Raw genomic sequence first — 21,493 nt, forward strand, 5'->3', positions numbered from 1 at the left:
CCCAGCCACCCCGGGGCTCCGCCCCTAAGACCGCGCACGCCACTGCGTCCTCGCGTAGCTAGCCGTCTTCCGCCTGTGAGAGCCGAGAAGGTGCTGGGGGCGGAAGTTCATGGGGGCGGGGAGAGAGTCGCCGGGGATTGCCAGGCTGGTGCATTCCCGCCTCGTGTCTTTCCGTATCCTTCCTCACTTCCGTACCCTTCCTCAATCTTTCACCCTTTTCCTGAGACTTCTTTGGCTTACGTTGTTAGGTTTGGAGGTTGAAAAGGAGGGGTGTCGTTTACGGAGTGTTGCCGCTCCGTAAACCTCTTGAGGCTTGGTGGTGAGGTCTGATTCTCTAGCATAGCCTGTAAATGGCCAGTTCTTACAGTTCGGCTACCTTACCAAAGCAAATACGGGCTCCCACTTTTAGTTCTGGACAAAAACTACGCACGTTGTGGCGGAGGGGAGGGTATGGCCACAGAGGAAAGGTTTGAAAAATGCAGAGGTGGAAAATCGGGTGCTAAGATAGGGAAAGTCAGTTGAGAACTTTGTTATGTACTTACACATAATATATGAGAAGAGTAAGTTTACTGAATGGGGGGGGGGAGGAAAGAGGAGACCTTGAGACAAATTGAGCTGAGTTAGAGACGCGGTATAAAGAATTTAGAAATAGTAAGGGAAATAGAGGGGAGCTAGGATAGAGAATAGTCAATGGAGTTTATATAAGTTGGCCAGAAATGGTTTGGGAAAAGTTCCTTAAAATAGAAGAGGAAGGATAATGAAGAGGTTGAGAGGAAAGTGGAATTGCCTTCCTCCTCCATGAACACTTTCTCTTGTTTATTCAACAAACATTTACTGAGTGTCCACCAGGTGTCCAGCATTATACCGGGCACAAGGCTTCTGTTATTCAGAGCGTCACAGTCTAATGGTAGAGAAAGACCTGTAATCAAATAATGGCAGCCTTTTGACGAGAGCTGTTATGAATGGTGGTGCCCTGGTCACTGTTAAGAAAACTCTAGACTAAGATTTAGCTGAGGAAGGGAGAGTTAGAAATATGTTTTTAGGTTTCCTAGAGGAGATGACATCTGAACTAACTGTTGGAAAGTGGATTGGAGCAGAAGAAAACCAGGCAGAGAAAGTATTTGCAAAGGTCTGGAGACAAAGCAAAACAAAGCATTTCAACAGTACTGGAGTCCTGGCTTTCACGAGAGGGACTATCAGCAGAGAGGTTATTGAAACTAGGTCCAAATTTTGCAGGGCCTTGTATGTCATTCTAAGGAACTTAGTTGTAATCTATAGAAGACAGGGAAGTTTGAAGGACAGTAAACAAGTGATGTAGCTACATTTGGATTTTAGGAGGGTAACTTTGGCGGACTGTGGGAAAAGAACTGGCCTGAGAGAATTTAGAGACCCATTTAGAGGCTTCTGAAATAATTTATGTGAAAAAGGGCTGAGGGCTTTAAATAAGGCAGTGGCAATAAGAAATGGAGATGAAGGGAAGAATTTGAGATATATTGGAACTTATAGTACTTTCCAGTACATAGCACTGTAGTTCACCTGTTCTGTCTGTCTGCGGGCATGGACGAGCAGTGACTTTATGGCTGAGACTGTATCTTCAGCGTCCACTCGTTGATAGGCAGAGTTGCTCATGAAGATACATTCGGAAATGAAGTATAGAAGGAGCAGTATGGAGAAGGTCAGAAGAAAGGAATATCCCTAGGAGAGAAAAAGTAAAATGCAGGAAGTCCATGAATGAGAGTGGGGAAATAAAATCTCAAAAGCCATTTCCCATCTCTTCCATTGGTTCCCAATTCCTCGCCCTCCCGATCCTCAACGAGCTACAACCAGCGGCCGATTTTCCCGCCATTCGCAGGCAGCTCCGCCTCCTTGTCACACAGTGGGGTTGAAGTCCGTCAACTCTAGGCCACGCCCTCTCCGGGGCTCTGGTTGCGTTTCCCCTCCTCTAGCTACACTTGAAGCACCGCCTCCACCAGCTAAGCCACGCCCACACCGGAGTTCCTCTGGTCGCAATGTTCGTTGGCCCCGCCCCCTCCCAGATTGGATGTGGGGCTGCCCCGCCTCCTCCTGCCCTGCCCAGACTTCGCGCGGTTCTCGCCAGGGGGCGCAGCGCAATCCGCCCGCCGCCCGCTGGCGAGTCTGTCGCACACACCCCCTCCGCCCCGCGCGCCGGCAGTTCCCAGTCGACTACGCCTCCGCTCCCAGCCCGCCGGGCTGCGCCGGCTCGGACTCCGGGGAGTCGGGGGTCCCGGATGGCCGCAGCAGGGTCTAGGAGGCCAAACGTGTAAGCTGACGGGAGTCATGGAGGCGGACCAGCGGCCAACCACTGGGGCCAGCGACGGGGCGACCCCTGGGCTGGAGGCGGCGCCTTCGGCTGCCCCGGCGCCTACGACCGCGGCCTCGGGTCCGATCCCCGGGTCCAGGCCCGGGCCCGAGCCCAAGAGGAGGCAGCTCGGGACTCTGCTCCAGCCCACGGTCAACAAGTTCTCCCTTCGCGTGTTCGGCAGCCACAAAGCAGTGGAAATCGAGCAGGAGCGAGTCAAGTCAGCGGGGGCCTGGATCATCCACCCCTACAGCGACTTCCGGTAATGGGGGTCTGGCAGGGAGGGCGGGGGACACAAATCCCACCCCCACGGGACGCGACATGGGGGCCGGGCCCGCCTTACCGTCCACAGATACTTCATTTCCGGCCCAGGGGTCCCCTGGTGGGCCAACAGAATCACTTCCCCCAACCTAGGCGGGGAATTCTTGGGCGAAGGATCCCCAGCCGGAGGTCCTCGGTGACTTCTCTGGCTGAGGAGCTGGGAGGGACAAGCAAACACCAGAGACCTGGATTTCCCCTTTTAGGAACCCGACACCCCACCTGGGCCACAGGGAATACTGGAGTTAGGGATCATTGTCTCCTCCAGTCCTGCTTGCTGGGGACCTTGGAGATAATGTCATGTTCCAAGGCTCGAGGTCAGCCGAGTGAGAAACCGAGGTCCGCTGTCTCCTACCGTTCCCATTCCCATCCCCAGCACCTGCTTAGTTCAGCAGGGCAGGCTACCAAGAAAAATAGGGTCGCTGGGGAGGGGAGAGGGGGTGTCCAGACAGCCGCTCCGATCTCTGTCCCTGGTGCTGAAGGCGGTATTCGGCGGGGCAGGGCCAGGACTCAGACCGACTGAGGCAGCAACGCCTGGGCACGGCCACCGCCCAGGTGACTACCAGAGAGAAGGGACGGAGAGTGGGGGTGGGGCCATTCCATAGTCCCCATCAGGCTGTACCTCTACATCAAGGTCGCTAGGGGAGGAGAGCAGCCCTGTCCTTGGAGGAAATGAAGGACAGCTTTTGGATGAGGCAAGGATGTGTGCAAAGCATCTAACCTGGGGAGTGAAATGAGTGGAAAGGATAAGGTGTGAATCAGAAGTCTGGAAGCACAATTGGAGACCTAGACATCATTTTCATCTACAGACATACACACTCCCAAAATGTTCCTCTTTCTCCCATTGTTCCTTCCACTCTTCTTTACTGCCTCATTCTCACCCTACTAGTGCACCTTTTCTAGTCTCCTGTGGATCTCCCTCCCTTCCCCCAATTTTACTCTCAGATGTATCTCCAGAAGCCATGTATCCCCATTTATTATTGTGCTTCTTCTCCATCCTCTCTCCAGCATCACTCGCCAGGCTTGTGACTGCCTATGAGTCAGGCTGTGAAGATGCTCTATGGCTAGGCAAAGCCTCCTTTCCTCACCTCTCCCAACTCAGTACAGGATTTCCCCATTGGCTAGGAAGAATAGGAAGAGGAAGGTCAAGGATTTGTTGTTGATTGGAAGCACATGGTCTGAGGAGATTCCTGGAAGCCCAGACTTGGGGACCACCAAGCTTCTTTCAGGGGCTGAAAGGATTGATTTTGCAGTCAGAGTCAGAAGGGGCTGGGCCCTGGGTTGATGCTGCAATTAGGTGTGTCCTGGAATTGAAACCACCATAGCTAATTGGGACTCTCAGATTGTCCAGTAATCTCTGAATTAAGGCTCCACCTTGCTCCCTCCTGACCTCTTTCTGCAGCTTCCACCACAGTAGTGTGGCTCTCCCCTGCCCACATCCTTGGCTGGCTTCAGCCCGAGCCCAGTGGGCACAGGGAGGTTAGGGGAGGAAAGGAGTGCAGAGCTTCAAGCCTTGCTGCCTCAGGATCTGCTATGGAGTTTCTCTGTATGTGCAGCCTATCTGAGGTGCTGTGGAGATGGGAAGGGGCATCTCTGAAGAGCTAGTTCAGATGGGAGGCAAGACAGACCACCCCCACCCTGGGACACAGATGAGCAGATCCCAGGAGAGAAACAGGAACCATGGGCCTGTTTTGGGGAGGAGGGATGGTGTGGGGAAGAGGGATGGTGTGGGGAAGGCTAGGAAGGGTGTGAAGTCCTAGACTAGGAATGGACAGAGAGCTGGAGATGGGAGAAGCAGCAACCTCTTCTGGGGATAAAGGGTGGGTGAGTCATAACACCAACCAGTGCTTGTACAGCACTGTCACATCCATTGTCTCAGCGAGTGTATTTTCAGCAACCCTGTGAAATCAGCACAGGGTATTTATCTTTTTTTAACTTAAAATATTTAATAATAGTGACATAGATTATACATATAGTAAAGATATTACATATACTATAAATCAAGAACATATATATGTATACACACTAGGGATATATATAGTAGAAGTATATATGTACATATATAGTAGATATATCTATAAGGTAACTATATATATATACATATAATAGAGATACACACACACATATATATGTGTATGTGTATATATATATACATACACACTATATATTTGAAAGAATAATTGTAAAGCAAACTCCCATGTAACAACTGTCTATGTCAAAAGAGACTACATTGTGGGTACCCTGGAAGGCTCTCAAATTTTTTTCCCAAACCTGCTATTCTAACTTTTGTGGTACTCATTTCCTTACTTTATTTTATTTTTTTTCCTTACTTGACTATTTCCTTACTGACTTTAATTTCACTTTTCTGTGAACCCCTAAATAATGCAGTTTAGTTTTGCCTAGTTTTGAGTTTTGTACAAGTGGAATCATACAGTATGTATCCTTTTGTTTTTCAACATTAAATTTGTGACATTCATCTGTACTGTGGAATGTAGCTATAGTTGGGTGATTTCACAGTCGTATGGTATTTCAGAGCATGAATATATCACAGTGTATTTATCTACAGTATTTATCTTATTTGTCTACATTTTTCTACTCATGGACATTTGGATTGTTTCCAGATTTAATGTTGTCATTCTTGTGTGTGTTTCCCGGGGCACACTGTTCCCTTGAATAGGTATATACCTAGGAATAGAACTGCTGGGTTGCAGAGAATGCAAATGTTTAACTTTACTAGATAGTTCCAAAGTATTTTTCCAAATGATGGTCCCAATTTACACTCCAATTAACTGTAATGGTCATTCCATTGTTCAATATCCTTGCCTACTTTTAGCAGAGTCGGACTATCTGCCCTTAGCCTAGTGGCTGGTGAAATATCATGTGGTCTTATCTCCATCCCACCCCTACCTTAGGTTTTACTGGGACCTGATCATGCTCCTCCTGATGGTGGGGAATCTCATTGTGCTACCTGTGGGCATCACCTTCTTCAAGGAGGAGAACTCTCCGCCTTGGATCGTCTTCAATGTCCTCTCTGACACCTTCTTCTTGATGGATCTGGTGCTCAACTTCCGCACGGGCATCGTGGTAGAGGAGGGTGCTGAGATCCTGCTGGCACCGCGGGCCATCCGCACACGCTACCTGCGCACCTGGTTCCTGGTTGACCTCATCTCCTCTATTCCTGTGGATTACATCTTCCTGGTGGTAGAGCTGGAGCCACGACTGGACGCTGAGGTCTACAAAACAGCTCGGGCCCTGCGCATCGTGCGTTTCACCAAGATCCTCAGCCTGCTGCGGCTGCTCCGCCTCTCCCGCCTCATCCGCTACATACACCAGTGGGAGGAGGTGGGGTGGGGAGGTGGGCAGGGGGGCTCGCAGACTCCTCCAGACAGAGATATGGGTGGGGCTCCGGGTTACGCTATGGGGTGGGACTTCCAAGGGTGGGCTCACTCCAAAGTTGGTGGGGGAGAAGCAGGGACAGAATGTGGGTCCAGGGGATGGATCTCCGAGGTGAGAGGATGGTGGTGCAGGAGGGTGGTGCACAGCTGCCGGACAAACACTTGAGGGTAGTTGGACTCTGGGAGGAAGATGTAAGAGGGGAGTTAGGAATTACAGACTGTGCGAGAGGCTGGAGTTTCAGCTTCAAGGCTGTAGAGTTTAGTGGTTCAGAGTGTGGGCTCTGCAATTTCATTGCCTGTGGTCAGATCCCAGTTTTACTATTTACTATATAAGACTTGATTTCCTCTTCTATAAAATGAAAATGTTAAATATACTGACATTTGATAAAGTTATAAAGATTAAAGGAGTTAATACCTGTAAAGCACCTAGAACAATGCCTGGCATATAGTTAGTTCTCAGTAATTACCTATTATTATGGGAGGGGAAGAGGACTTTTGGCATTAATCCTTATATACACCCTGGGGACATTACACTGGGAACTGCCCTTTCTCCTCTTTCCCAGGCTACACTTGGGCAGCTTGTGCAGTAGACCTTTTTGAGTTTATGCTGTGACAATTTACTGTGTGATTTGGGGCACATGATTGGCATCAATTTTCCTATCTATAAGATGGGAGTAGTAACACAGCCTCCTTTGTATTAGCTATCTATGTGTGCTGTAAAGCTCTATACAAGTGAATAATAGCCACATTTTAAAAATTCATGGGGGCTGGGGCTAGACAGAAGTTTGAAGAGAGAATTTACAAGGCCAGGAATGGAGGACTGGCAGGGAGGGGTTCTTGTCCACAGCAGCCCCTCCTCGGACTTCTCAGATCTTTCACATGACCTATGACCTGGCCAGTGCTGTGGTTCGTATCTTCAACCTCATCGGGATGATGCTGCTGCTATGTCACTGGGATGGCTGTCTGCAGTTCCTGGTCCCCATGCTGCAGGACTTCCCTCCTGACTGCTGGGTCTCCATCAACCACATGGTGGTGAGCACTCCCCACAGCTCAGCCTCTCCTGGGCCTTCTAAGGGCTCTTCTGCCTGAGTAGGAGGGGTGAACACTGGGGGCAGGACGTGGGAGATGATGGAAGGATGACCAAGAGAGAAGACACGAGTGAGGAGGTGGGGAGGTGATGAGAAGGGAAAGAGGCCCAGAAAAAGTGTGTGTGTGTTAGAGGGAGTAGGCGGGGAAGGAAACCTAGGCAGAAACTGCAGGCTCTAAGCTGTAAAAGAGGCTCCTTCTGCCTCAGGGTCCCCCAGAACCAAACTTAAGTGCCTCCTGAGAGGCAGGTCTGAAGTAGAAGAGGGCAGGCTGAAGGACTGAGAGAGAGAGGAGGGGGCAGGAGGAAAATGAGGCTCTGAGGAGCCTATACCCAGCTCTGCATTACACTCTGCCCCCCAGAACCATTCATGGGGCCGCCAGTATTCCCACGCCCTGTTCAAGGCCATGAGCCACATGCTTTGCATTGGCTACGGGCAGCAGGCACCTGTAGGCATGCCCGACGTCTGGCTCACTATGCTCAGCATGATCGTGGGTGCTACCTGCTACGCCATGTTCATCGGCCATGCCACCGCCCTCATCCAGTCCCTGGACTCTTCCCGGCGTCAATACCAGGAGAAGGTCAGCAGGGGCAGGAGAAGGAAGGGGGGGTGGGCATGGAGGGGTGCTGGAGGCTGGGTAGCTCAACTTGGAGCCTAATCTGATGCATGCACCTGTTGGAGCTCTGTGTCCTTCCTTATCCCATGTCCATGTGTTCCATGTATGTACCTTTTCCTTGTTTGGACCTGTGCTCCTGTCCTTGGACCCCTCCTCTGCCCACATCTGTGTTTTCCTGTAAGTGTGCTATGTGTCCTTCCTGTATCTACCATTGTCATATGTCCTGCCTCCATGTTTCAACCCTCTGGATTTGGCCCGTGTCTGTGACATGCCCCCCCACAACAAACACTGTTCTGGCCCCACATCTATCTCTGTCCTCTTGCTTCCTGGCCTCCGGCTGGCTCTCCAGTACAAGCAGGTGGAGCAGTATATGTCCTTCCACAAGCTGCCAGCTGACACACGGCAGCGCATCCATGAGTACTACGAGCACCGCTACCAGGGCAAGATGTTCGATGAAGAAAGCATCCTAGGCGAGCTGAGTGAACCACTTCGGGAGGTGGGACTTCGGGTTGGGTCCTGGAGGGGGGAGCTCTTCGAGGGCCTGGGCTTCTGGGATGCCATCTGGGTTAGGGGCTATTGGTCAGCAGATGCATCTACAGGGAGTGGGGCCTGCAGAGGGCCCCATGGGAGGTCAGGCCTTTGGGGGACTTTTCGGGGTTAGGGTCTTTCTTGAAGATCTTATGGGGTGCAGTATACATGGGCAAGGGCTGCAGGGATCTCTGGGGGGAGTGATCCTGTGAGAGCTCATGGGAGAGCTCTGAAGGCAGGAGTTTAGAGATGGTCCCTGGCTCACTGAAGCATCCCCATCCTTTGGCAGACCATGACCCCAGGGGTGGGGCTTCTGGGGACAGATGAGCTGATGGGGGCACCTCGGGGCAGGGGGCACAGACTGCCTGACAGGCCCCTCCCCTGGACAGGAGATCATTAACTTCACCTGCCGGGGCCTCGTGGCCCACATGCCGCTGTTCGCCCATGCCGACCCCAGCTTCGTCACGGCCGTGCTCACCAAGCTGCGCTTTGAGGTCTTCCAGCCGGGGGACCTCGTGGTGCGTGAGGGCTCCGTGGGCAGGAAGATGTACTTCATCCAGCATGGGCTGCTCAGTGTGCTGGCACGTGGCGCCCGGGACACTCGCCTCACTGATGGATCCTACTTTGGGGGTCAGCAGGCCTCAGGGAGAGAGGGGGGTTCTGGAGCAGAGGACACAGGGCAACTTCTCCCCTGGATCAGGGTCCTCACCTGGCTACGCTGCAGGATCATAGAGTTCCAACCTCTCCCCAGGTCTATTCAATCAGAAACTCTGGGGCTGGCACCTGGAGCTCTGTATTTTTAAGACGCTTCCTAAGAGATTCCAATGCACAGCCAGGTTGAAAATTACTGGGCCAGTGGGCCTTTTAGAACCCTTAAGTAGCAAAATCTGAGGATCCCCTGAGATGAGGGAAAGATAGAAATTAAGCAGTGCTGTCCCAGGGGCTTAAGCTTTGTGGCTTACTGGTGGTAGGAATCAGAGACCCAGCTTGCGGCAGTGGGAACAGTTCTGCCAGCTGCTGCCCAGAGTGATTTGAGGCTTTTACAATCTTTCAGTCTCCAAATCACCCACCACCTTCCAGCATCCCCATCATGTTGCCTTTTGCCCTTTAGCACTGCTTTTCTCTTTCTGGGCTGCCGTTGGTGTTCATTCAAAGGGGTAGGAGGGGAGGGTCCACAGAGGGTGCTGCCCCAGGCCTACCTCTGGGGCTGGGGTTTGGGAATTAATGTGGAGTGAACTAACTAGGAGTCTGGAGGCCAGCAACACCTGTCTGTTTATCAGCTTTAATTTGAACAGAGTGAGAAGGACAGTAATTGTTTTAGTCTGGAGAGCAACCGTGCTTGGAGCATTTAGGACCCCGGGTGGGTGTGTAATCATTAGGTTCTCCCATCTGGGGAGGAGCCTGAGGAAGCTGGGTCAGCTGCTGAAGGCCTCCTCCCAACTTCGGCAGAGATCTGTCTGCTGACTCGGGGCCGTCGCACAGCCAGCGTGCGAGCTGACACCTACTGCCGCCTCTACTCACTCAGCGTGGATCATTTCAACGCTGTACTGGAGGAGTTCCCCATGATGCGCCGGGCCTTCGAGACAGTGGCCATGGATCGGCTGCGCCGCATCGGTGAGGCCTGTCCACCCTGTCTTCTCTGGGTTCAGCCTGTGCCCTCACCCATCTCCATAGCAAGGAGTCCACAGCCTCTCAGTGCTCTAGTGCCCCGGCCCACCTTAGTCCCAGCAAATGCCCCCCATGGGACTTATATGGCTCACTGTCCTTATCACTCAGCATCTCCTACCCCTGGAGGTATCACCTCAGTTCCCATGCCTTGACTCCTTTCCTGAGTACCAGTCCCTGACCCTCACCATCTCAGATACATATCCTCATCCTCTGACCCTCTTTCTCCAACCCCCATCTACCCAATCTCCTTCTCCATACTCTTGACCCCCATCCGCTACCTTCACCCATCTATCATCCCTTGACTCCATCTTGTTATCTTCATACTCTTTGATATCCAACCTTCAACCTTGGATTCCTTTCCTATCCTTAACTCCTTCCCCTGGGACACTTTCTAGGTAAGAAGAATTCCATACTGCAGCGGAAGCGCTCTGAGCCAAGTCCAGGCAGCAGTGGGGGAATCATGGAGCAGCACTTGGTGCAGCACGACAGGGATATGGCTCGGGGTGTTCGGGGCCTTGCCCCAGGTACGGGAGCTCGGCTCAGCGGAAAGCCAGTGCTGTGGGAGCCACTAGTGCACGCACCCCTGCAAGCAGCCGCCGTGACCTCCAATGTGGCCATTGCCCTGACTCACCAGCGAGGCCCTCTACCCCTCTCCCCTGACTCTCCAGTCACCCTACTTGCTCGCTCTGCTCGAAGATCAGCAGGAGCAGCCTCCCCAGCCTCCCCACTGGTGCCTGTCCGTGCTGGCCCTCTGCTGGCCCGGGGGCCATGGGCATCCACCTCCCGCCTGCCGGCCCCAGCTGCCCGAACCCTCCACGCCAGCCTGTCCCGGGCCGGGCGCTCCCAGGTGTCCCTGCTGGGCCCCCCCCCAGGAGGAGGTGGACGGAGACTAGGACCTCGGGGCCGCCCACTCTCAGCCTCCCAACCCTCTCTGCCTCAGCGGGCAGCAGGTGATGGCTCTCCTGGGCGTAAAGGCTCAGGAAGTGAACGTGTACCCCCCTCAGGGCTCCTGGCCAAGCCTCCAGGGACAGCCCAGCCCCCCAGGCCATCAGTGCCTGAGCCAGCCACCCCCCGGGGTCCCCAGCTCTCTGCCAATATGTGAAATCTTTGGGTAAGCTCTCAGGTGCAATAGCATACACCTGAGGGCAGACACCTCTTGGGGACACCTGAAACACTGCCCTATGGGACTATCTCCCCTTACTACCAAGAAGATGGTCTCCATCCTCAGCTCAGGCGCCCTGCAGCCTGTCTGACATCCTCCTAATCCATTCACCCATTCATCAAACATACTGAGCATCTACCATGTTCAAGGCACTGTTCCAGGCACTGTATGTCTCCACTGCCAAGTAAATGTGACTCTAAGCCCTCTGATGAGGGTATTCCCCTGGCCACTGTCCTGCCAGGTGCAGGCCCAGGCCCATGATCCCATCTTACTAAGCACAAGTACTTGCCACCGCCATCACTGCCAAGTAACTAGATGTCTCTGTTTTCCTGCCCATGACCTTGCAGGTTCTGCCTGGCATGGTTATCTTCCTGTCCTACTTGCATAGCTGGGCATTGCCAATTACCTGTGCCCCATTACTGTCAACAAACGTCTAGGGTTCCCAATGTGGACATCAAGCTTTACTACCATGTGTGGACCCTCCCTTCTATGTCCCAAGTGGGAACACCCATCTCCTTCCAAGTTCCCTGCCCTCTTTGTCACTGTGGTAGAATTGCCTTTTTGTAACTGTGAGCCATCTCCTCCCTGTGCCCCTGTCCCAGTGGTGTCCCCCTTGAAGGTAAGGGATTGTTGACACTCCCTCATTTAGTGTGCCAGCCTAGATCCCCCCAGGTGGAGGGCAAGTGGCTGAATTCTTAGATACCAGTTTTTCTTTCTTCCCTCGTTTCCTTATTTATTTATTCTTATTTATTCAGTCATTTAATAATTGTATTTATTCATTCATTTGCTAATTTTATTTATTATCAGTTCATTTTATTCACCCATTCCTGTATCTATCCCTCCCCTCCCCTCCTGGCAGGGAGTTAGGAATGGGCAGGGCCCCTCCGTGCCAGCTCTTGCGGTCCTTGCCCAACTCCCACCCGCAGCAATACCTGAACCCTCTGTCTAGGTAGGGGCAGGAAGGGCCGCCTGAGGGGGGCAGGAGGACTGTTCTTTACGGTTTTGTTTTTTTTTTTCCCTACTGAGTTTGCTGTGGGTACAGGTACAAGGGGAGGGCCTGAGGTATGCAAGCCTGGGGAAGGGCAGACTAACCAGTACCACTGCCTTCTCAGGGACAAGAGAAATCCCTCACCCTGTCCCTCTGTCCCCACGCCTACTCTACAGCATCAAAGAATGTAGGGCCAGGACCCTAAATCTCCTTTTCTTTGAGATGGGGAGTTCTGGGGTTCTGAGTGTGTGGGAGAAGTTTTATATTGCTTCCAAAGAGCTTGGTTTAAAAAGAAACTAGAGACACTCATCTTGGCTCCTGGTTTGTGTGTGGGAACAAAGTGGGCATGAAGAAGTTTTGGGGTGCAGGAGGAGGCAGCGGGGCCTATAACCCAGTAAGGCATGAGGTGGGTATGAGAACATCCAGGGAGCAGCCTGCAAGCCTAGAAGTGGTAATGACAGTGACAAGATGAGCCCACATGGCTCTCAATGCTCCCCAGCATTCATCTAGCCTAGGTCGGTGCTTTGATGTCACCAGTTGTCACAACGAAGGAAGAGGTGGCACTTTCCTCAGGAGATTCCGGAGTATCCTGAGGGCCACATATGAGAACATCAAACTACATGGATATGAAATATCTTTAAAACAGATTTTGGGGAGACTGTGGACATGATTGTCCTGTTCCCCTCTCCTCCACCCCCAGGTGTGGGAAGCCTAGTGGAATAGAATTAATCAGTCAAGCTGGGATTAAAGGCTCAGAGCATCTTAGGGACCAGTTGAGAGCATTGGGTTCAGGGATTGGTGCCGCTGAATGGCCAGTGCTTAATTGGATACAGGCTTTCAAGGCATGTCTGAAATGGAGAAGGGGAGGGAGCACCCTGGAAGTGGGGTAGATGGCAGATGTGGCCTCTCAGGGAGGATTGGGAGTAAAGAAGACTTAGAGGTGGAGGAGGGGTGTGGGGTGGCGGAAGCAGAGAGGAGGGGCGGGTCTGGGGCTGGCTCTGTCAGAGGAGGGGGAAGCCTCAGGTTATGCTCAGCACTCGCATGATGTTGGTATAGCCAGAGCCTGGTCGCCAGCCTGTCACCACAATCACCAGGTCCCCAGAACGGAGGAAGCCACGGAGCTTTCCTGGGAGGAGGAAGGGGAGAAGATAATAACCAGCCATTGAGGGACCCAGGTCAGCCCTGTAATGAGAACCAGCTACCACCCTTCACCTCCCCAAGGCCACTCAGTAGGGAATGGGGCCTGGGACAAACTGTATAGTGTGTCCCACAGGTGGCACCACAGGGAATGTGACCACTGCAGTATATCAGCGCTGCAGGTGTGCCCCTGGAGTGGCGTGGGGTGTGTTGCCAAGGAGCAAGTCTGTCCACCTGTATTGCTATGCTGATAGAAGCGGTGGGGTATGAGCATAGCCAACTGTAAATTCGATTTTAGTTGCTGCTGCAGGGGACTTGGTCCCCCTTTCTCTTCTCACGTCTTGCTCCTTGTGTCATGCCTGGCTCTAGCCACCTGGTGCGGGCAGCAGCTGCACCGACTTTTTAGGGATGGACCTTAGAGGGCCTCTTCCTCTGCCCTTCTCCCTCAGCATGCCCCCCCCCCCCTTGGAGGCCCAAATAGCTGAGTCCTAGTGAACCTCACAGAGAAAATCTGGGACCAAAGGAGAGAGGCAAGGCCCTCTGGGTGAGTGTGGGAACTGGGGTTGGGGGACTCATGATATAAATCCAGGGGTGGGCAGGAAGGAAGTCTAGGTGGCTCACCACTTTCAATGCCAAATTGGACCCGGCGATCCACATCGTCTGCCCAGATGGCCTCTGGAGGTTCACGGTAGAGCACAGGGAAGACTCCTCGGCATAGGTGGGCCTGGCGGGCAGCCTGGGCAGAGCGGGTGACAGCAATGACTGCTGCCTGAGGTCGGTACCGAGACAGAAGCTGTGCTGAACTGAAGGAGGCAGAGAAGGTCAGACCAGAACAGTGAGTGTTAGGTTCTAGTTCCAAGTGCCACCAATAAGTTGTGTGACCCTGGGTAAATCATATTTATCTGGGCTTTGGTTTTCTCACCTGTAAAATGGGTATAAGAATACCTGCCTTTCTTACCACATAAGGAAGATACGAAATGATAAAAAATATATCATCAAATGAGATATTAAGGAGAAACCTCTTTGAAAAACAGAACCCTTCTGGGAATGTACCTTTATATAGTACTTAACATGCAAATGTCTCTTGTTAATCCTCACAACCCCATGAGCAAGTGGAGGAGGCTTATAGAGCCTGGGTGACTTACCCAAGGTGTCACAGCTGAGTTTCAGAGCAATGACTTGAACTCAGACTTTCTGGGCCCTTCTGCAACACCTCAACATTATAAGGCTTTGTGGGCTAAATGCAGAGGACCTGCCTCTCAGACTTAGAAGCTCAAATGACCTGGAAGCCAATGCACTCACTGATGCCACCTTCCCCTTCCAACCCCTTGGGGCTCACAGTCACAATTCCTGGTGTGCTCCAAGATCTGCCTCTCCTGGCCTCTAGCTCCCATAGCTGTCTCTCCTCTTGCCCCTGAATGATTCCTGATGATGAGATAAAACCCAAGCCTGGGGCCCACCCTAGTCTGCCCCTGACCCAAAGCCCTGTCTTGGCGTTCCCCGTGTCCCCCTCACCGGCCAGTTGTGGTCAGCACGATGATGGCAGAGGCACAGCACTTGAAGGCAGCCTCCACAGCGCCAATAGCGGTGACCTCTGTGGGATCCCGGCTCAGCGGTGCCGCCCGGCGCAGCTCCTCAAAGAGCTGCCGGTGGTACACTGCAGCCTCTGCCTCCCGGGCAATCTGTGGGCACCAGGAGGTCAGGCTGGGCAGGGGTATTGGGACCTGGAAGGGGTTTTGGTTTTCCAGCCCATTTGCCTTGCATCCTGAGCTCCTACCGCATGCTGCATCTTTACAGCCTCCACAGGAAAGTTGCCCTTGGCAGTCTCCCCCGACAGCATGATGCAGTCTGCTCCATCCAGCACGGCGTTGGCCACATCACTTGTCTCTGCCCGAGTTGGCCGAGGCTTAGTGATCATGCTCTCCAACATCTGGGGGAACATCTGGACGTCAGAGCTGTAGGAGCCATACTCTGACTGGGGACCCTGCCCCAAACTACTGCTCTGACATCCACACTCTCTGAGGGTCCTGAAAGCTAGGGTCACAGTCACAAAATGTGTGATCCTGGCTGTTCTATTTCCTCATCTGAAAATGGGGGGGGGGGTCACAGCATCTCTTCCTAGCTTTGTTATTTGAGGGTCAAACACTGGACAGCAAAATGTGTTAGAGACCTAAGGTGTTGGTATTCACCCTCAGGTATCCCCAGACCCACAGAGTGCCCTGCCGCAAGGGCTCACTCCAGACCTGTGTAGCACAGACGACAGGCTTGCCCGCCAAGTTGCAACGGCCAATCATCATCTTCTGAGCCAGGAAAACCTTCTCCGCTGGGATCTCAATGCCCAGGTCACCCCGTGCAACCATAATGCCATCGCTCACTTCCAGGATTTCATCAAACCTGGGCAGTTGGGGGAGTTAGGGCTGTGGAAGAGCCAGAAGATGCCAGGGAGAGGCAGGCAGGAGAAGAAGAGGGGCAATGGGGATGGTTAGGACCTGATGGGGACAAAGACCAAGACTCACTTCTTGACGCCTTCATGGTTCTCAATTTTGCTAATGATCTTGATGCCCTGTCCTTCCGGCCCCAGAGCAGCCCTGACGGCAGCCACGTCGCTGGCATTCCGCACAAAGGAGGCAAAGATGATGTCCACGCCATGTTCCACCCCGAAGCGCAGGTCCTGGACATCTTGCTCAGACAGCCCGGGCAGGTCCACTTGGGTGCCCGGCAAGTTCACGCCCTTCCGGCTGCCCAGGACACCGCCATTTTCCACTTGGGTCTCTAGCCACTCTGGACCTGCGAACATGGATAAAGCCGGCCGAGGTCAGGGGTGAGGCCGGGGGCATAGCCACGGCAGCGGGAACACGTGACTTGGACCCTCAAGAGAGCGGAATGATGTCCTATTCATTTCTTCGCCCTCGGCCTGGACTCTGCACCGAATAGGCACAGGGAGGAAGTTATGGGGAAGAAACGACTAACCCGCCAGTCCAGCCCCAACCCAGGGTGAGCCCAGGAGTCTGCATGCCGGGGGCTCGTGGGGCGGTGGCCAGGGGAAGGTGTGGTGGGTCTAAAGGGCGAATGCGGGAGCCAAAAGGAGGAAAGTGCGCTCACTGCGCACAGCCAGGGCGGGAGGCGCATCCGCACCGATTTTCTTGACCACTAGGGAGATGAGCCCGTCGTCAATGTAGATGCGGCCCCCCACCGGCACGACCCGGACGATATTGGGGTAGTCCACCCACACGGTGTTCGCGTCCCCCCGCGTCCGGAACTCCAGGTCCACGGTCACTAGCACCTGGGAGCCCTTCACTAGCTGCACTTCCGACGCCGGGCCCTAGGGGCGGGGCCAGAGGAGCACTGAGTTCTGCCCGCGGCGGTACGGGGCCGGCCCCCTCCCCATGCTCCGCCCTTTGGGCAACTGCCTCCGCGCCGCGCCGCCCCCTTCTCGGTCCCCGGGACAGGTCGGGTCCCAGGTCGCCTCTCACCCCCTGCAGGATCCCAGTGCGTATCTCCGGTCCCTTGGTGTCCAGAGCTATGGCCACGGGTCGGTAGCTGAACGGGGAAGTTGCAAAGCTCTCCACCGCCTCCCGGATGTTGGCGATGGACTCAGCGTGGTACTGGGGACAGGAAAAGAGCGAGGATTTCAGGGGAAAGTGGCCAGGATCCTGGGGCATCCTCTAACCCCGCCTGCCTCCCTGCGGTCCCGCCCTGAACCTCGTGGGAGCCGTGGGAGAAGTTGAGTCGCGCAATGTTCATCCCGGCCTTGATCATCTCCTTGAGGCGCTCCACGGAGCGAGATGCCGGCCCTGGAACCACAGATCCCCACTCAGACAACTTTCTCCCCAAACCTGAGGGACAGCCCGCACCTATCACCACCGTCAGAAACGCCCCAGGCGGCAGAAGTCCTGTTACCTGCCCTTTGTTCCCTGATGCCACCCCAGCTCACAGGTCAGAAATTCCTTTTCCCCCTCTGGCTCACACCCGCTTCCTTGGACTGTGAGGTCCTAGAGGAACAGCCTCAGCCCAGCCTGAGGTACCTGTGTTGGCAGTGATGTTAAGTGCTGCAGTGTGGAGGTAACCCCAGCCTATGAGGGGAGTAGGGCAGGGAATGGGTGCCAGGTGAGGACTACTGGGGTACTGGGCTTTAGAGCTGAGAGGCCTCATACTGGACTGAGGAGAGTTGAGTTCTGCCCCATCCCTGTTCTGCTCATAAGACAGCTGTGTAGCTGAGAGCCAGTTGATTAACCTCTCCAGTTCCTACCTAAAGGCAGTTCTCCCACTTGTGCACTGGGGCTCCTTCCCACCTGCTCAAAATCATAGATTCAGCCATTCCCCCATCCTCTATGTCATCAGTGTTTTCCTTTTTTATTGGATCATTCCCATCAGCATGTAAACTTGCTGTTATTTCTTTCATCCAAACAATAATAATAATAAATTATCCTAATCCCAGTTCCCCATCCAGCTACAGTCCTATTCCTTTGCTCACCTTCCCAGCAAAACTCCTTGCAAGAGTTATTTGTATTTGCTGCTTCCAGTTCCCCTCCCTGCACACTCCCTTGTCCCCGCTCTAGTCAGGCATTGGCCCCCAACTCTCCACTACATCTGTTCTTGTCAAGGTCACCAAGAACCTCTGTGTTGTTGCTAAAATCTAATGGTCAATTCTCAGTCCACATCTTAGCTGGCCCATCAGCAAGCAGCATTTGACACACGACCTTGATGTACCTTCTTTTGCTTGCCCTTTAGGACACTGCCCTCTCTTGGTTTACTCCTACCTCACTGGCTGCTCCTTCTCAGCATCTCTTGCGCCTTACTTAACATTAGATGCCCGTTTTCTTCTCTGTCATTTTCACCTTCACTCCCTTGGTGGTCTCAACTAGTCTTATGGCTTTGAATGCCATCCATATGCCGACAACTCCCAAATGTATACCTCCCATTCAGACTGCTTTCCCAAACCCCGAGTTGTGTATCTGATTGCCTACTCTGTCCCACACTTACATGTCTAATGTGCATCTCAAACTCCACATGCCCCAAACTGAACTGATCTCTCCCATAAACCTTTCCACTACAGTCTTTTCTGCTCAGTTGATAATGCATTCTTCTAATTTCTCACACCAAAACCCTGGGAGTAATCCTTCTTTTTCATCCTCGCCTCCACCCCATAGCCAATCTGTCAGGTTCTGTTGGCTCTACCTTCAAAGTACATTCAGTCTTATCACTTCTCACCGCCTCCACTGCCACCACCTGGTCTAAGGCAGAAACACTACGTGAGCAGCTTCTGCCCTGGCCCCCACCCCCAGTCTATTTTCAGTACAGCAGCCGTGGTAGTTCTGTTAAGGCATAAGTAACAGCATGTCATTCCCCCAACTCAAAACTCTACAGCAGCTTGCCCTCCCCCAGCCTCTTCATTTCTGCCGTTCTTCCCCTTGATGGTTTCCAGCCTCCTTGACTTAGGGCCTTGGTGCTGGCTATTCCCTTTGCCTAGTACTCTCTTCTCCTAGACATCTGCCTGGCTCATTCTCTCATCTCCTCTAAGTCTTCGCTCACGTCTCATTTTCTCAACAATGGCTACCGTGACTCCCTAATAGGACTGCAACCTCCTTTCTGCCTTTGCATCCTGGTACTCTTTACCATGCTGGACTTTTCTTTTTTCCATAGTACTTATCACTTTCTAACATGCTAAGTAATTTACTTATTTTAAAAATAATTTATTAAATTTATTATTTATTGTTCCATCCAGCTAGATTGTCAACTCCCCAAGGGTAGGGATCTTTGTTTATTTCACTCATTTACTCCCAGGGTCCAGAAGCTGTCTACCTTCAACAAATATTTGTTGAATGAATGACTCAGTCAAACAGGGAGAAGTCTCAAAGGAGACAAAAGATGAGGAAGCACCTTGAGAAACACCCAAGAGGCCCTGTGATGCTGTAGGGGGAAAGAGGGTGCTCACCGATGGTGGCAATGATGCTGGTACTGCGAGCGGCCATGGGCTCGGAGTCGATGTCCAGCAGGCAGAGGTGCTCCAGGAAGGTGTCTGCCATGGCTGCCGGCAGCTGCTGCCGCTGGAAGAAGGCAATGCCCAGCTCCTGGGTCAGCTGGGCCACGCTGGCCCGCCGCAGGTACCCTGCTGGCCCTGCAGTGGAAGGGGGTTTCGTGGGCACTTGCCTCTCCTCCCCCTCCTTTCAGCTCAGTGTACCCTCTATTCCTTCCCTTAGCTCTCCAGTGCTTGTTGAGTCCTGCTAACGAGCTGGGCGTCATGCAGACATGATCTTATTTAGTCACAACTACTGTTAAATGCTCTGTAATTACCCCCACTTTTTAGGTAAAGAAACAGAAGCTGAGAAAGTTTAAATAAATTGCCTAAGGTCATACAGCTATTAAGATGGGATTCACATCCAGGTCTAACTCTAGGCTCAAGTTCTTGACCACCCAGCTGTCTGATCCCTCAGAATCCCAGACTGCTTGTTCTTTAGCGGCTGACTTCCTTCAGCGTCAGCCCCCCTTGATATCTAGTTCACAGTGGCCCCTCATTTCCAGGCCCAGAATCACCCAGTTCTCTCTCATATGGTCCCCGTTTTCTTCCTTCCAACCCCAAGTGATTAGCTGGCCTCCCCACCACTTCCTGGGAGTTTCCTCAGCCCCTTCAATTCTACTCTAAGTCTTGGAGTCCCTGTAGCTTTACCCAGCCCGGCCCAGAGGAAGAGGATCCCCACTTCCAGCCGCACCCTCCATGCCACTGCACAGCTGTCTGTCTCTGGGAGTCGGCTCCATGCTCTCAGGCTGTCAGTGGCATGAGGCCCTGCTGGGCTGGGGATCAGTTCTGCATACTGGTTAAAGTATCACCAGCCTCTCCCCTGTCACTGGAGGCCCTGTGCACCAGGGGCCAGAGTCCAGGCACCACGGGAGTACCCCGTGGCTCCCAGGCTGCAAGCTCCCCTTTGCCCTGCCTACTGAGGCCTGGAGAAGGGGCCTGGACCAAGGACCATACATGAACACAGAGGAGACTCCAATGAACACAGATCTCCCCCAAATGCCTCCTCACCAGCAGCAGATTTGGATCATTTGTACCCTACATCCCCCACTCCTGATTCCCACCCTTACTTCCCCCTTCTCTCCATCTGTTGCTCCTTCTTACCTCCTGGAGCCCCAGTCAGGATGGACTTTGCTAAATCTCTCTGAGACTTAGAGAGCCAAAGCCCCTGGGGTTGCATGTCCTCCTGCACTGACATGCTTCCAAAACGTGGAGCTGGGGCTGCCCAGACTGTGGAGAGAGAGGGAGAGGATAACAGAACTGCTGGTCTTATCGAAGGGAGCCAGAGAAAAGGGGCACACCCAGCAGGCCGCCCCTGTCCCCACACAGAGTCCCGCCCCCAGACTTGTTGGCTCCTTTCCCCTATCTTCTGGCCTTCTCCCTTTCTCATCCATTTTTCCTGATAAATTTTCAATCCATTCACACTGTCTGATCATCAACCTAAATAAAGATTTTTTTTTTTTTTTTTTGCCAGTGATATGGTTCCTTTTTCTTTGTACTTTACTGAAGTTAGCTCTAGGTAAATTTAGGAAGCAGGGGACCTAGGGTAGGAACTGGAACCTGGAGAAAGAGGATGGAGAGCATTTAAATTTGGGGGGGGGGGGTAGTTAGGTTTATTTATTTAATGGAGGTACTGGGGATTGAACCCAGGACCTTTTGCATGCTAACCACGAACTCTACCACTGAGCTATACCCTCGCCTCCCCTACCCTGAGGATGGGGAGCATTTTGATCCTGTGGTGGGATCCTCTGGAAGGGCTCTGATGGCATCCCTGTCATTATCACATTGGCTACCATTTGCTCCTTGACCATCTCTAATATTTACTGAGCACCTACTGTGTACCAGGTACTGAGGACACAGTGATGAGCAACACAGATAGAGCCTGTGCCCTTCAGTGGAATTTATAGTTGAGTGAGGAGACAGACTACAAACAAGTGTCAAACAAATAAGTCTATAACTACATCCTTTGTGAGCACTATGAAGGAATCGATCGATCAGGCTGCTGGAATAGAGAAGCCAGAGAGGAGAAGAGGGGGACATGTATTTTAGATGAGGTGGTTGGGGAAAGCCTCTTTGAAATCATCACATTTACACTGGGATTTGAAGGAGGAGAAGGAACCCGCGGGGACAATTTGGAGCAAGGAGTTTTCTGTGGGGTTAGAAATAATGTACGCCAAGGCTTGAGGAAGGAAAGAGCCTGGTGCTAAAGAGAGGGAAAGCTGCATCGAGGCCATGAGCCTGGAGTGGAGGAGCGTGGTCC

General features: G+C 52.9%; 2 protein-coding genes across 3 annotated transcripts; one reads left to right on the forward strand and one right to left on the reverse strand.

The window, feature by feature from the left end:
- The first annotated feature begins 125 nt into the window (after window positions 1-125).
- On the forward strand, window positions 126-11,875 carry HCN3 (hyperpolarization activated cyclic nucleotide gated potassium channel 3). Its single transcript, XM_031436133.2, has 8 exons — window positions 126-2,582; window positions 5,551-5,980; window positions 6,904-7,065; window positions 7,480-7,698; window positions 8,084-8,230; window positions 8,652-8,892; window positions 9,712-9,876; window positions 10,326-11,875. The coding sequence occupies exons 1-8, from the start codon at window positions 2,299-2,301 to the stop codon at window positions 11,030-11,032; spliced, it is 2,355 nt and encodes a 784-aa protein (XP_031291993.2). The 5' UTR covers window positions 126-2,298; the 3' UTR covers window positions 11,033-11,875.
- Window positions 11,872-20,431, reverse strand: PKLR (pyruvate kinase L/R). 2 transcript variants are annotated; one of them, XM_010979780.3, is made up of 12 exons: window positions 20,304-20,431; window positions 19,928-19,956; window positions 19,153-19,335; window positions 16,920-17,011; window positions 16,691-16,822; window positions 16,353-16,539; window positions 15,734-16,004; window positions 15,461-15,611; window positions 14,995-15,147; window positions 14,733-14,899; window positions 13,839-14,020; window positions 11,872-13,206 (listed from the first exon to the last, which is right to left on the reverse strand). In XM_010979780.3, exons 1-12 carry the CDS (start codon window positions 20,429-20,431, stop codon window positions 13,100-13,102), a joined length of 1,782 nt encoding a protein of 593 aa, XP_010978082.2. In that variant the 3' UTR covers window positions 11,872-13,099. The 2 variants fall into 2 exon arrangements, with proteins under 2 accessions (XP_010978082.2, XP_010978076.2); XM_010979774.3 differs by lacking the exon at window positions 20,304-20,431 and having other exon boundaries at window positions 19,928-19,976.
- Window positions 20,432-21,493: the final 1,062 nt, after the last annotated feature.

Source organism: Camelus dromedarius, chromosome 23 (genome assembly GCF_036321535.1).
Source record: "Camelus dromedarius isolate mCamDro1 chromosome 23, mCamDro1.pat, whole genome shotgun sequence".
NCBI classification, from domain to species: Eukaryota; Metazoa; Chordata; class Mammalia; order Artiodactyla; family Camelidae; genus Camelus; species Camelus dromedarius.

Coding starts and splice junctions, on each gene's coding strand:
- HCN3 (XM_031436133.2), top strand. CDS start 2,299: ATGGAGGCGGACCAGCGGCCAACCACTGGGGCCAGCGACGGGGCGACC. Junction 7,699..8,083: donor GGCGTCAATACCAGGAGAAG/GTCAGCAGGGGC, acceptor CTGGCTCTCCAG/TACAAGCAGGTGGAGCAGTA. Junction 8,231..8,651: donor TGAGTGAACCACTTCGGGAG/GTGGGACTTCGG, acceptor TCCCCTGGACAG/GAGATCATTAACTTCACCTG.
- PKLR (XM_010979780.3), bottom strand. CDS start 20,431: ATGTCAGTGCAGGAGGACATGCAACCCCAGGGGCTTTGGCTCTCTAAG. Junction 16,540..16,690: donor GCACTGGGATCCTGCAGGGG/GTGAGAGGCGAC, acceptor CCCCGCCCCTAG/GGCCCGGCGTCGGAAGTGCA. Junction 13,207..13,838: donor CCAATTTGGCATTGAAAGTG/GTGAGCCACCTA, acceptor TCCTCCTCCCAG/GAAAGCTCCGTGGCTTCCTC.